The sequence below is a fragment of the Myxine glutinosa genome, chromosome 13 (assembly GCF_964187855.1).
Source record: "Myxine glutinosa chromosome 13, kmMyxGlut1.1, whole genome shotgun sequence".
Classification (NCBI taxonomy): domain Eukaryota; kingdom Metazoa; phylum Chordata; class Myxini; order Myxiniformes; family Myxinidae; genus Myxine; species Myxine glutinosa.
In genome coordinates, this window is record NC_136273.1 from 29,009,750 (window position 1) to 29,023,722 (window position 13,973).

The window sequence follows — 13,973 nt, forward strand, 5'->3', positions numbered from 1 at the left end:
AAAGGTGACATGGGAGAGAACAAGGGAGAGAAAAATATTTAGTAAAAAAAGAAAACATCAGATCCTTATAACTCGAGTTATGGTCTGCAAAATGATTTTCACAAAGAGCACTTGACCGTTGTCCTGTTGAACCCAAAATTGAATCGGTTCGCCTTGGTATTAGTGCGTACTTGTGCCAAGTTTGGTGGGAATCGGGAAAAAACGGATTTGAAACCCTTAAGTGATGCACAATTCCAACTGTCATACAAAATAGGATTTGAAGAAGCAATGCCATAATGAGAACCATATTAATTAATTAAAACAATTAACAGTAATCACATTTGATGCAATGAGTACATTTTAATAATTTAATACATGAAAACAAACAAGGCCCATTTTATTGGCTTTGAAATAACAATACAACAATGCATTAGCATCTCCCTCGAGGTACCGCCAAATAATAACTGCAAACTTTGGCCAAATTGGCAAATGATGGCATTTTGACACTTTTCCTGGTATGGCAATGTGATCTACTGATCTGATTCGACAACTAAATCTGGAGGAGTGAATCTTATTTTTATTCATCAAATATATATATTTTTTAGTCTCCCTCTCCCCTATTCACAACCACACAAATTAAATAACAACAGATTTTGTCTCTTTACTTAGCACCATCTCTGATCCGTACAATAGAATCGAGGGATGGACTGGAGGTAGCTAGGGGAGGGTGAGGATCTGGGTGAGGAGTCGAGCATACTGCTGACCGCAGACCCTGCGGTTATGGTCACAGAGGCGCAGGAAGTGAGACAATAGAGGTGGTAGAGCGGATGCTATGGAATTGAGGGCTGGTGGCAAAGGTGGGAGGCGACGAGGAGGAGAGGTCAACAGTGGCGTACGGATGTATCCAAGAAGTCGGGATTCTAGGGAGGACAAAAACATAAGGGGAGAAAGGTTGTGAGATAGAGATGGAGGGAGAACAAAATATGAGTGTAAGCATTGAATGGGGTGGAGGAGGTAAGAAAATTCATCGTGGAAGTAAATGTGTTGAATAGTGACAAAATAAGAAGAATAGTGACGGATATTAGTGAGAATAATCCTGACAAATGTCATGTCTTTCAATCCTGACAAATCTCACACTCTTACTATGTCTCTCCGAAAAGATCGACTGGACAACCCTCCCATCTACTTTCTCAACAATCCTCTCCAAGAAGTTCTGTCGCTCAAGCTTTTGGGTCTCACTATCTGCCATGATCTTTCTTGGGAAAACCACATTTCCAAGCTGGCCTCCAAAGCCAGTCGCCGACTGGGCATCCTCCGTCGTGCGAAGTCCTTCCTCGGCACACCTGAGCTCCTCACCACATACAAGGCTTTCATCCGCAGCTCAATGGAATACTGTTCTCCCCTATGGGCCGGTGCTCCTGCCTCACACCTAGCTCGGCTTCACGCTGTTGAAACCAAAGCTTTCAGAATTATTGGAATCTCCCGCGATGAAGCTATCTCTGAGGGCCTTTCACTCACTCACCGCAGGCAGGTAGGTGGTCTTTCTGTCTTCTACCGACTCCTCTCCGGCCTTGCACCCCCAGCTCTCTCTGTGCTCTGTCCCCCAAATATTCCTACAGGTCGCACAAGATCTGCCAGCAACCCTCTGATGGTTAAACTGCCGAAATCTCGGCTCTCTGCTCACCTTCACTCTTTCATTCCTCTTTTCTCCCGCCTCTGGAACAAACTCCCTCACTCCCTTCAATCCCACACCTCCCTCCAGGTCTTTAAAACAGCTGTTCACCACCATCTCTTATCTTCCCCCATCCAAAACCTTGATCTTTTCTACCCCCGCTAATTCACCCCAGATCCACCTTGTTTGAAATTCCAACTTCTTTCCTGGAAGTCCTGGCAGTGTCCATATGTTTTATACCTCTCCCACCCCCCCCCCCCTTCCCATGCCCCACCCCAAAGCCCTCGCCCTCTCTCAGATCTCTCGATGTCTCCATGTCTCTCGGTCCCTGCTCTCAAATGTTGTGTTTGTGTCCTTCCCCCTCTCTCCCCATCTTGTCTACCGCTCCCGATGTTATATGTTTTATGTGTCGGTTTGTCTTTCTGTGTGATTAGTGTTCGCTCTTTCACGAGCCTCGATCTTGTATACAAAAAAAAAAAAAAAAAAATAGTAAGGGCGTGTAAATAGAGTGACACAAAACAATAAAAGTAGAGACAATTACAAATGCTGGTATAACTTTGTTCCTCTCCAAGGTACACTTTAATAAATAATAAAACAAACAAGTCAGGAGACGACGATGTCACGAGCGGGCGGTATTCAATGACAAAGGACGGACTACTTTGAAATGGCCGTCCTTTGTGACCTTTAAAAGTCAAAACCGACATTGGAAATATATAAATAGGAATGTATTATCTGTTAAGAGACTAGTTAGCTACACAATACCGAAAATTCGGTTTGATTCGGACAACTTTGAAAATTTGACCTTTGTGACCTTGAAATGTCAAAACGAAGGTTACTGACCTTGAAATGAGATAGAAAATAATGTATAATCAGTTATGAGGTTAGTTAGCTACACAATACCAAAAATGCGGTTCGATTCCGACAACTTTGAAACTTTGACCTTTGTGACCTTCAAAGGTCAAAGATTCTGAAATTTGTTGGAAAACTTGTATTTCATGATGTGTGTGATAATAGAAGATCATGGACGACATTTCAACCTATCAGGAAGCGAACAATGTAATAAAACCATCAAAAATCGACTTTTCTAAATGTTGTGACCTTGTGACCTTGAGGCGAAAATGAAAAATCGAGCTCCGTGGGGCTAGACACATGACATTGGCCTAACCAAATACCAAAACCCCTGTCAGATTCCACCAACTCCCTCGGAGAAGATGTAGCTTGAACTCGATTACCCCCTAAAAAGACATCTTTTTCTGGCGTCGCTCCGCCCACAATGGGTGCAATACGCCCACTCCAGGAAGGACACATCTAGATCATGATATCAACCTCCCACCCAAGTTTCATCAAGATCGGATGATATCATCGGGTAGTTATGCTGCGGACAGACAGACACACACACAGACAGACACACACATGACGAATATAGTGGTCACTTGATAACTCGTGAACCAAAAGGCCCATAACTCAATAAGCGCAGGGGCTGTACAATGCAGAAAACCAGGCAGACAGGAAATGAACCCTACATACATTAGTGTCTGCTTTGGATTTTTAAACAAAGTCGAGGCTTATTTAAGAGGTCGAAGTACAACTTGCTTAGTTTATGTTCCTTTGCAAGACCCTGAACCACACGATCCAGCTTTAACTATAACTGATAACTTATCTCTGCCTTTCTAGTTAAAATATGTTTGCACAGATTACTGGAAAATTAGTATTATTCAAGCAGCGGCCACAGGCCAGGCGCACAGGTATTGCTATCCCGTCTGTGAGTTTATCTGTTTGTCGGCAGAATAACTGGGCAATGAGAGGAGCTAGAATTTGGCGCAGAGCTTCATGTTGTGAACGTCTCGGATGAGATGAACATTTAACTCACTCATGAAAATATATTTAATGAAATTTAGTGCAGGACTAAATCTACTCACTCCGCGGCCACGTGACCACAGATGAGCGCCCTCTGGGGTCGTATTGCTCCAAGAGAAAACAACAGCACGAGTGAGCACCTCCATTGAGTGCATTGTATTCGTCTAGGAGGGATTACTGAAAGGGTATTACCATAATCATGAATGACCTAGAGTTCAACATACCTTGTGGAAAAGGCTTCTCGCAGGTTAATAATGCCTAGTGTAGAGTAGTTATATCCTTAATGAATGGCTGGACTCGAGTGAGCGTGGGGTAATTAATTGTGATTTTAGATAAGCATCGCTTATCATTTGTCATTCCTCGCATCGTCATTCCTCGCATTGTCTATCTCACATGGGTGTCTGAGGGCCCATAAGGACTTATATATTTAACGTCTCCAATCGTTCACGATGGGCATGCACTTCCGGTAGTGGGCAAGGGGTTTGTTTTGCATTTATTTATTACATACTCGTTATTGCTTGCCTTCCTTGTGTTCCCTTCCCCGTGTGACCATTTAGTGTTTATTAAATATACCTGGTCTCAGGGGGAATTCTGGCCAACATCGTTCTCTTTTGGTGATTAGGAAAGGGCCGCTGAGAGATAATTGATCGCGGCAATGACCATCACACACCCAGACTGCGTCGTGTCTCAGGCTCGCTCGGCCTAATTGGAATCGAGATGTGCAGCACATAATTGGCGTAGCCCTGGACCGATTCGGTACCTCCAATCTGCACGGTATTGTGGCTTTTGGACACAGAATCTGGCAGGGAGGTCCCCGTTATGTTTGACCGTTATGGCTGCATTGAGGCAACTCACGGGATTTGAACCAGGAAATTGGGTTGACTGGACGACCATAACAATACGAAAGGTAGGTAGTTCCATATTAAATGTTCAACTCAAAACCCAACGATAAAGAACATTGGACGACATCCTTCCAGCCAATCTGCCAGTTTGGTTGAAAATGTGAGTGGACTTACCCACGAGTGCAGTGACAGGATTGGTTGGACAGGAGAGATCAATTATTTGACCTCGAAGAGAGGCGGCAAGTGTGTGTGGAAGAGCTGGGCATGATTGAGAGAGTCGCCTTTCGTTCAACAACGCGAGCACGCCCTCCACCGCCTTTTCAATGCACTCTGCTTCTTTACACGAGCTGCGCATAGACAAGGAAACAAATTGATAAGGCAGTGTACAATATCATACAAGGGTAGTTCAAAGTCGATTTGGACTTTTTTTTTTTAGAATGCAACTGCAATGCTGAAATTTAACAATGTTTGCTGACCCTTATCAAGTTATACAGGAAGTGGCATAGCCAAGATGTCCACTGTAGTCATGTGAGCTGCAGTACTCCTTGTGATTGAGATTAACCCAGCTGAAATTCACAGGAGACACAATTTGGTGATGCATATCTGCGATGTAGTTGTTTTCATGGTGCAGCAATATTTTTTAAATTATCGTTAATTGCTGAATAATCCTGAACATTCAGACATGCAACCACCGACCATCAAGTAAACATCAAACATGTTGAACAAATAACTTCGGATTGCGGAAGAATTTGATGTCGGTGTTGGAAGTGTGAAAACAATTATTAATTACTTCAAATTAAACTAGAACGGCACTCGGTAGGGAGAATACCTCCGCCAGGCTGAACAGTTTACATTTTGTATCCCTCTGATAGGCCGGATCTGGATTGGGACCTGAACAAAGATCTAAATCGGCTTATTGTCATCGCCTAACCAACTCATCCACCTAGTTTTGTTATAAGTCGTCCACAACTTTTTGAAATATCATGCTAGATATTGTTTTAGGCCTCATCTTTCAATGGTGAAGAATCACTTTTAAAATTCTAGTGTCCGGTTCCAGATCTTCACCCAAATCGAACCACTTTGTCCTCGTCACATACACAACCTGTCCATCAAGTTTCGTCCAAATCTGTCCATAACTTTTTGAGATGTCCTACTCACAGACAGCCAAACAGACATGGGTGAAAACATAACCTCCATCCACCTTAGGTGGTGGAGGTAAAAATGTTAGTACAAAGTTGCCCCAAAGGACCTCGTGTCTGAAGTGTGACATGTGATCAGACCTGGCTCCATCATTTTATGTCAGATTCAAAGCGAGCCAGCATGGAGTGGAGACTTTCTTTGTCACTACCACCTTCAAGGTTCAGCCATTAGCTGGAAAGCCTGTCATCAGTGTTTTGGGACCTCAACAGCTTCATTCACGTGGAATTTCTTGCATTGTGGGAAAACAATCATTGGAGGGAACCACAGTGACTTGGTGCACAATGAGGTGAGACGAGCAATATGCAGATGGCGATCATGTATGCCATCTCAGGTTGTGATTTTACTGCAAGATAATCCTCACCCACCTGCAGGTGGCAAATATGACCAATACTATAGTGGGGATGGGTTAGGAAATGCTAAATGATCCCCCATACAGGCTAGCCCTTTTGCCTTGCGATTTCCATCTCTTTTGACCTGTACGTTTTCTTTAAAAGATGCTGATATTCAGATTCAAAGCATTCTTCAAGAGTCAGGAAAATCTGGATGGCGTCGAGTTTAAGAATGACAAAGATGTTGAAGCTCACGAGAAGGTCTTCCCCCAATGGGGGCACAAATCCATGTCCGCTATTATAGACACCACTGGGGGTGTAGTAAAGCAATTATATAAATAAACAGGATTATATATAACAAAGATATGTGGGAAAATTCCATGCCCAGACTGGGAATGGAACCCAGATTCTCTAGTGAACTGTACCAGGCCGTTGTTGCTCCTAAGGTTGGCAACAAGTGCCCCGGAAGCAGTGGCAAAAAGAGAGTGGCAATTCTCATGGTTTGAGAATTTTGACGCATCTCATCATGGTTTGCTTTGGCTCACATTGCTTTGGTATTCTTCGGATTTTTCATTCGCAACACGGTGGTCGAGCCAATTGGTATTGGTATTCTTCGGATTTTTCATTCGCAACACGGTGGTCGAGCACAAGGTGTCCGCTCGGTAGCAAATACAGTAAAACAATCAAACTTTCTGGCCAGTGCCTGGCTCACCACATTTGATCCAATGAAATTTCAAAAGCCATGCTATAGAAACTTTACTGAACATATCACAGAAACCTTTGATGGGTCTTCCCATAATGCTGAGTGCAGATGGCCACGACAATAGTTGCAATATTCGAATGCGAGCTCTTGGCAGGAAAAGTCCACATAAATAGCAACTTCTTACTTCCTAGCTACTGCTCTCAGTTCTTTACAAAAGATTAGGTCAAAAAGGTTGAAAGAGGTGAAATAAGAAAGCATGAACGTAAAATTTGATGAAACAAACACCCATAAAACATGAGCTTCACATCCAAAATGTTGCATTTGACAGCTCGGCTTACAATGGAGCACAGGAAGGGGCCATTACTTCATTAAGTACCCAGTTGGAAGATCAGTAGTGGTTGTTGGGTGGGTGGCACAGGGTGGGGGAGATGTTCGTACCAGTTTGTACGCAAATGTGATTACTGTATTATGTGTGCGATTGCAGTACCTTGTTTTTCTAAACTGTGTGGACATATTCTGTCCAAATATGAAGTTACAAATCCAAAATTCTGTTAATACAAATCAAACTTGGTGCATGCTGGGAAACAGACCTCAAAGCTCTAATCAACTAAAAGCACAATTAGTGTTGGAAAATGTGACACACATCGGTGGTTCTGTTCAAGCTAAGGTGGGTTTTGTAATATAAAATTCACCTTGTTCCCACAGTCTTTAAAGATTGTTCCACAAGGCTAAGGAGTGAAGGCAGGAGCGGTGCAGCACTCTCTCTTCTTTCAGGCTCCCCAAGGTGCACTTCTGGCTTCCCAGATCCCTCATTGCTACATCTCCCCGAATCCCCAGCCACAACAAGAAAGATAGCGGCCATGAGGGAAAGGCGTCGAACCTCAGCCCGCAGGGCAGAAATCCTCTTGACGTCCAAGATCAGGGTCTGGGTTTGAGAGACAGCAGAAACAATAACGTGATTATTTTATTCAACAACATTCGAAGATGTTAGTTCATCTCAAAAAAGCCAACATATGGTTACGTGGAAGATGGAGTGAGGATCCATAGCTAGACTGTGGTAAGTGTAGTGTGGTATGTGTGTGTTTCGAGTAGCGGTAAGATTGACATGTAACAGGGACCTGTCAGAGTGAGTCGTTTGTTACAAGTGACGCGGAGGAGGCAGCATATGAAATTTATAGACAAGTTAGACATTAACTTTGTGGGCGTTTACGCCTCATTATAGTAGGCGGGCCTAGTAGGAGAGAACTTCCCATGAGAGAGGAACATGCACACACATTAACCATGCATTCCCACTTAATTGCAGCCCAGGTGTGGGTTATTTGTGTCACAAGTGCCTGTGCCAAGTACTGTTATTTACATCATTGGTTTATCTCTCTATAATTCCAGTAATCTCTGTGTGTCTGTGTGTCTGTGACCGCTGTTTCTCGACAACCACTGGTCTGATCTAATCGAAACTTGCCAGCTATATTTCTGGGGACCTGAGGATGTGCCTTTTCAAGGTTTCATATTAATCGGACAAGTGGTTACCAAGTCATGGCCATTTATTTAGCAAACACATACGTTTTGTACGTGAACGAAGGAACAGCGAAGGACGAGAGCGAAGGAACGGCGAAGGACGAGAGCGAAGACCGAAGGAACGATGAAAGTTTTAATTGTTATTTGCACGTACGGTCAGGCTACAGCGAAGGAACCGCGTGTGTTTGTTGTTTCTGCCTTGCGGTTTGAGAAATTGAAGAATTGGCCATTAAAACTAATTTGCGATTAATCGTAACTGCGATATGCGAACTTCCGGATAGTGAGGGCTTAACTTCCGGACTTAGGGATAGTGACGACTTACTGTCTCGATCGTATCACACAATGCCCCAATCCATTCGTCGTTTACGACAGCGAAGGAACGAAACTGCGCGTCGTGCACGCGCAATGGAATCTGACGAAGCACGGGCTGCTCGCCTGACACGTGACGCTACGCGCGTGACAAGGCGTCGTGCAGCTGAAACGGATGAAGAACGAGCTGCTTGCTTGGCAGACACCACTGGACGCGTGACAAGGCGTCCTGCAGACGAAACGGATGAAGAACGAGCTGCTCGCTTGACACGCGACGCTACGCGCGTCACAAGGCGTCGTGCAGAACAAACGGATGAACAGATGAGAACAAACGTACGGGCACGCACTAGTTAGTACAACGTGAGCTGCAACCAAGCTTTGGAAGTGCTGGGATTTTCGTGTTTAACACCATCTTGTTTCTATTCAATATTGCACCCTTTCTGCAATTATACTTTCCATGCTAACTATTCAAGGCCTGGTGTGTGTTTGTTTGTTTGTCACACTACTCCTGCAGTTCTGGGCATCAAGACATGCTACATAGGATCAGCATGACCCCAATTAGTGCATAGAGGTGTTTTTATCAGTAGTCTTGGGTGGGAGAGGGGGAGACGCAAATTCTCTGTGTAAATGTGTATTGTGTAGTGCCGCCTCCAGGTGGCATAGGGTATTGCAAGTCCCCACATTTTACAGTACAGTATTCCATCCCCACATTTTCCAGTGCAGTGAGGTGTTTTGAATTAGGCAGCGAAAGGCATTTTGAATTACACATTTGAATAAGGACAATAACATAACCTCCCTGGTTGCTTCCACAGGGAGCGGGTACTTCTAGTCATGTACAACTAGCTGAAGTACCTGGCATTGCTCAGGGAAATAAAATAAAATATGTATTTAAATATTTCCTGCCTGACAATCACAGAACATATTACTCGATCACTCCTGGGAAAAACCCAGGCAGGGTATAAGAACATACTCACTCGAGGCCTGAACACGGAAATGTTATACGCCTGTGTAAAGCAATATTTTTAATAATAGGTGCACGTGAAACACTATAAATAATTAAATGTGTCGTTGACAACAAATCACTACAACCTCAACATATGATCTTCACAAAACATATTACTCGATCACACCCGGAATAATCCCAGGCAGGGTAAAGGAACATACTCGATCGCGGCCTGAACGCGGAACTGTTATAATAATAATGATGTGCAAAGCAATCTGTGTAAAGAATCAGAAAAAAAAAAAAATGTAGATGTGAATAATCAACCGCAATGTATGGTACAAACCTCAGGGAGTTTCATATCCCTATTGCTCCATTTTAGTAGCAGGAGAAAGGCTTCAGCAAGCACAATATTGGGACGCAAAATACAGCCTTCGGCACCTTTGCTGCTACCTGGGCTCTTGTCAGCTGCCTCCTGGGCACCCGAAGATTCAGGAAAGCCACTGGGAGAGAGCGAGGAACGGGCCACCAGCAGCCAGGCAAGTGTAGCAGGAAGTTCAGCTAGGAGAACACATAAATATTGTTACAGACGTGGCTTAGATGTTATTTACCGAGCGGTTTTGGTATGACCACGTCTGCACAAGTTACCGATTATACTCGAAGTTGACTAGTCGCGCTGCGCTAGGCCAATAAAGGCAACAAAGGAAAAGGACACACGGCTGGGTTTCAAATGACACGACACCCAGGGTTCAGTTCTCAAGACCTCCGGAGGAGATTATATTCGTTCGGAAGGTCAGATTACAGGGACGAGAGGTACAACATAGAAAGACAAGCACTTAGACACAATCTTATATTATTCCCAACAGACGACAGATAAACGGGACAAAGCTGACTCACACGGGGATTGATGGAAAGGACAGCGGGTATCGATGGCTCAAGGTGCACTCTTGGCTCAAGGACAGGGTCGACCCGGTCCGGTCTAGAGATGCGGGGAGGTCGCAGCGCTCGGATGGCGTCTTGTCTGCTCAAGCTGGGGGCGCATCTCACGTCACATCCGGCGCGGGGCCGCGTATATCCGGCGGGGAGTGACACGCCCTCGGCTCGTTAGCTCCGCCTCGTGGAATCGGCACGTTGCTTCTCATTGGGTGCGTGCGGGGGGGTTACCGGCTCCGCCCTTGACGAGGAGCTGACAAGGAGCCCCTTTGTGGTAACCCCGTGGAGCGCATGGTCTGGAGCGCGTTGTCTGGAGCGCATTGTCGATGGCGGCTAACCGAGCCGGTGGGAGGACGCACACTCCCCCCCGCGCAGCGCCGTGCCCCTCTGTTGTTGTAGACGGGGAAGAAGATGGGAGGAGGTATGGGAAAGGTCCTAAACTCACTACTGGTGCCATATAATCACATTCTGGTGCAACGAAGAGTCATAATTAATGGAAACGAGGCCTTAACTGACATAGACTAAGAATAACTAGCAAGATGTCCGAAAGTTGTCTACGTGTGGTGCGGTGGACCTGGGCACGACATTTAATGGGGGAATAAGGGGAAGGTCGGCTCTACTGATTGTTGTTTACAGACAATGGGACTAGGGAATGGGGGATTGGGGATAGTTGGGGAGTATTGGGGAAATAGGGGAATATTTACAAGCGGATATGGAGGCCAAATTCCATATTCGCAACATTGCACCCTTCTCTACCCTCGGGGCGTCCCGACCCGATAAATTTTTACCTACTTTAGTGTGGCACGCAATGTAGTTCCCTCTACTATTAACTCTACCCTGAGTGCGACAGTTTTACAGATATTCACAAATGAGTAAATATGTCCCCCTGCGACGTTGCACCCTTCTCCTCACAGAAACACACCCACAGGTTAACCGAATCCGGAAAGAATCCTCAAACTAAACATACAGCCGGTAGGGAGCATTATTTACACAAGACTACGCTGATATTTACACTACGATCCAGGACCTGTTTTTGGAGGAACACATGCAGATGTTATGCATAGAGAGAGCACGCATGCTAGCATCGATACACCAACCCACGAGTGCTCTGTGGCCGACGGCCTTTAATAACGTGCAGAGCACCCCTTCCAAGCATCAAGCACCACCCCATCACACAGTGAGCACCATCCGGTGCACCAATAAAGTGTTTATAAATCATTGTGTGGTGTCGCAGCCGGCCGATGTTCTGCCGCTGGTCTTGCCTTCGTGTGGTGCACTTGGCCTTCTTACTTCTTTCAAAAATAAAGAAAGGCGCCAACCGCGTCCATTTCTATATTGTGGCCGTCAGGGGGCCAACTGTTAGTGGTTCACCTGTTTGGCATAGGTGCCACGTTGACCCATAGGTCCTTCCATGGGTGGTGCTTGGCCGCAAAAGAACTGCGGTCCATTGTGGGTGGCCACAAACATTGCGGTCCATATGGTGTATCGATCCAAGCAGCAAGCAGCGAAAGTGCAGGCCCACAACTGCGAAGCCAGCACCTCTCTCTCCTCTCTCTCTACCCCAAAGCCAGATCCTCGGAGGTGGGAGACAAAAGAAATAGACAAGTGAGTAAGGTGGTAAGGGCGCAAAAGTGCACGCAATACAAGGTGATGCACACTGGGGGCACATGGGAACCAGGTGAGACAGGTACGTTCCTATCGTACGCTCCCCCCCCCCCCCACCAGGTAACCTACATGGCCCCTCCCTTACCCCTTACTGTATCCACAAAACACAACACTACCCATAAACATCTACTTTACAAATCAACAAACATCCCTACTGTCTTCCCCGTTCCTCCCATAAACCAAATTCGTCTTCTCTCCCTCCTAACCAATCAAATTTGCCATTTTCAACTTTCATCAAAATTTGCCATCTCCAACTCAACATCATAATTTGCCATCACCAATTCATCATCAGTCCCTCCTAAGGAGGGAGAGATGGAATCACCCCAATGTCTCATCCACGTCGTGATGCGTCTCACAATCCACACAGCAATTTCATTTCCTGCAACAAAACAAAGAAAACACAGGTGTGGAGTCATCATCATCACCACAGGTAAGTGGCTGCGTATGGTGCGACAGGTTCATCAATCCTAACTATTTCCTAAATGACTTTATCAACTTTACACTACCCGGGGTCTTTCTCCGGCCAAACCATTGGCCCTCTTACACTATGGGTTCTAAAAACCAATTCCCATTGGCCAAACTGTGGTGCTTTTCAATTTGGGGTCTCACTCCCCCGATTCATCTCCCGGTGCCCTCGCACAATTTCTGGGCTGCGGCGTGTACCTCTCCCAGTGGGTCTACCCACCTGCACACCTCCACCACTGCAGTTGCCTCCGAGCTTACCTGCTCCTTGCCCTAACCTAACTACCTGGGGAAGGCCCTCTGGCACTCTCCCCACTCGGTGCCCTCTCTGGCACTGGGCTACCCGGGTCCGTCCTCCGGATCCTCGGGCCCCATCCACAACTCTACCGGCTCCCAGAGCCCACCTGCGGCCTCACCTGGCCGACATCCTCACAGTGGTGGAGTGCCCAACCAACTACACGCACTAACAGGCTACACGCCCAGCCATTTCCACAACACTAATGCACCCATTCACAACACCATTCTGCAACCGCACCACAAGTGCCAATATCCAACCACAATTTACCTGTACCCTCTACCTAACACTTACACTACCCGCCCCGGGTACTCGTGAAAGGGGTCCACTCTTCCCCCATCCACACCTTCGCACCATGCACACCACTCCGTACCACTTACTCCAACTCTCTCCACACACCTGTACTTGCACACCTGTGCTCTCACACCTGGTGCCACCTGCACCCTTCTCTCCCCAAGCGCATTCGCGCTGATCCACAACACTCACTACTCATACACGGCTCCACACACCTGTCCAGTTGCACACCTGTGCAATCACACCTGTTCAATTCTCACACACACGGCATCATCTCAGCTAACTACTCCCTTCTGAAACTTGCGCTTCCCAGTCGTCCCTTTAAACTATTGCGCTCCCTCGTCATTATCATCCACACTAATCTACCTGCGTCCCCTCTACAGGTATCAGTCACTATCTAACCTTAACGTCACCTAATGTCATCTCCGCTAGATCCCTACACACCATATCCTAACCCACCCGGGCTAGTTTTCACTGCCATACACCCCATAATCTATTGCTCCTTTGCCCCACTCATGGGAAAGATGGTGGATTTGCCATCCCACCACATCGGGGGTCTCTCACTACCAATTTTGCACATCAAATTTCAACAAATCAAAAATTTGCCAATCACTGCCCATCATCTGCCAATCACTACTGCCAATCCCTTGCCAATCATCAAATTTTGTTTTTCTCTAATTTTGGGTCCAAAACACTAACCTCATCACCCAGTCGACTCACTAATGCCTCTCGGTGCGCCAATTCCTGTCCAAAGCCCGGCTTCGTAAAGCCAAGCCATGAATGCGGGTTGTTCTGTGCCAGCGGCTGGATGCGTCCGGCATTCGGTGCAGGGACGGGGGCTTACCCGTGCCGAGATCCCACGCACCATCTCGGCACGGAGCCATCCAATGTCCCGATCTCGACCTGCCGGCACGTCTCAACACAACGTGGTCGCCATGACGACCCTTCCTATCCAGCCGCCCGCTACGCCTCGTGGAG

General features: G+C 46.3%; 1 protein-coding gene across 5 annotated transcripts in view; it reads right to left on the reverse strand.

Moving 5' to 3' along the window:
• Positions 1-333: 333 nt before the first annotated feature.
• LOC137438759 (T-complex protein 11 homolog) overlaps positions 334-13,973 on the reverse strand; it is a 62,303-nt gene continuing 48,663 nt past the window's right edge. For all 5 annotated transcript variants that reach the window (XM_068134084.2, XM_068134083.2, XM_068134085.2 and 2 more), the window contains exons 7-10: positions 9,693-9,907; positions 7,275-7,507; positions 4,525-4,697; positions 334-899 (exon numbers count right to left, since the gene is read on the reverse strand). In XM_068134084.2, the coding sequence (XP_067990185.2) occupies positions 697-899; positions 4,525-4,697; positions 7,275-7,507; positions 9,693-9,907 (824 nt within the window). In that variant the 3' untranslated portion in view covers positions 334-696. The remainder of the gene's footprint in view (positions 900-4,524; positions 4,698-7,274; positions 7,508-9,692; positions 9,908-13,973) is intronic.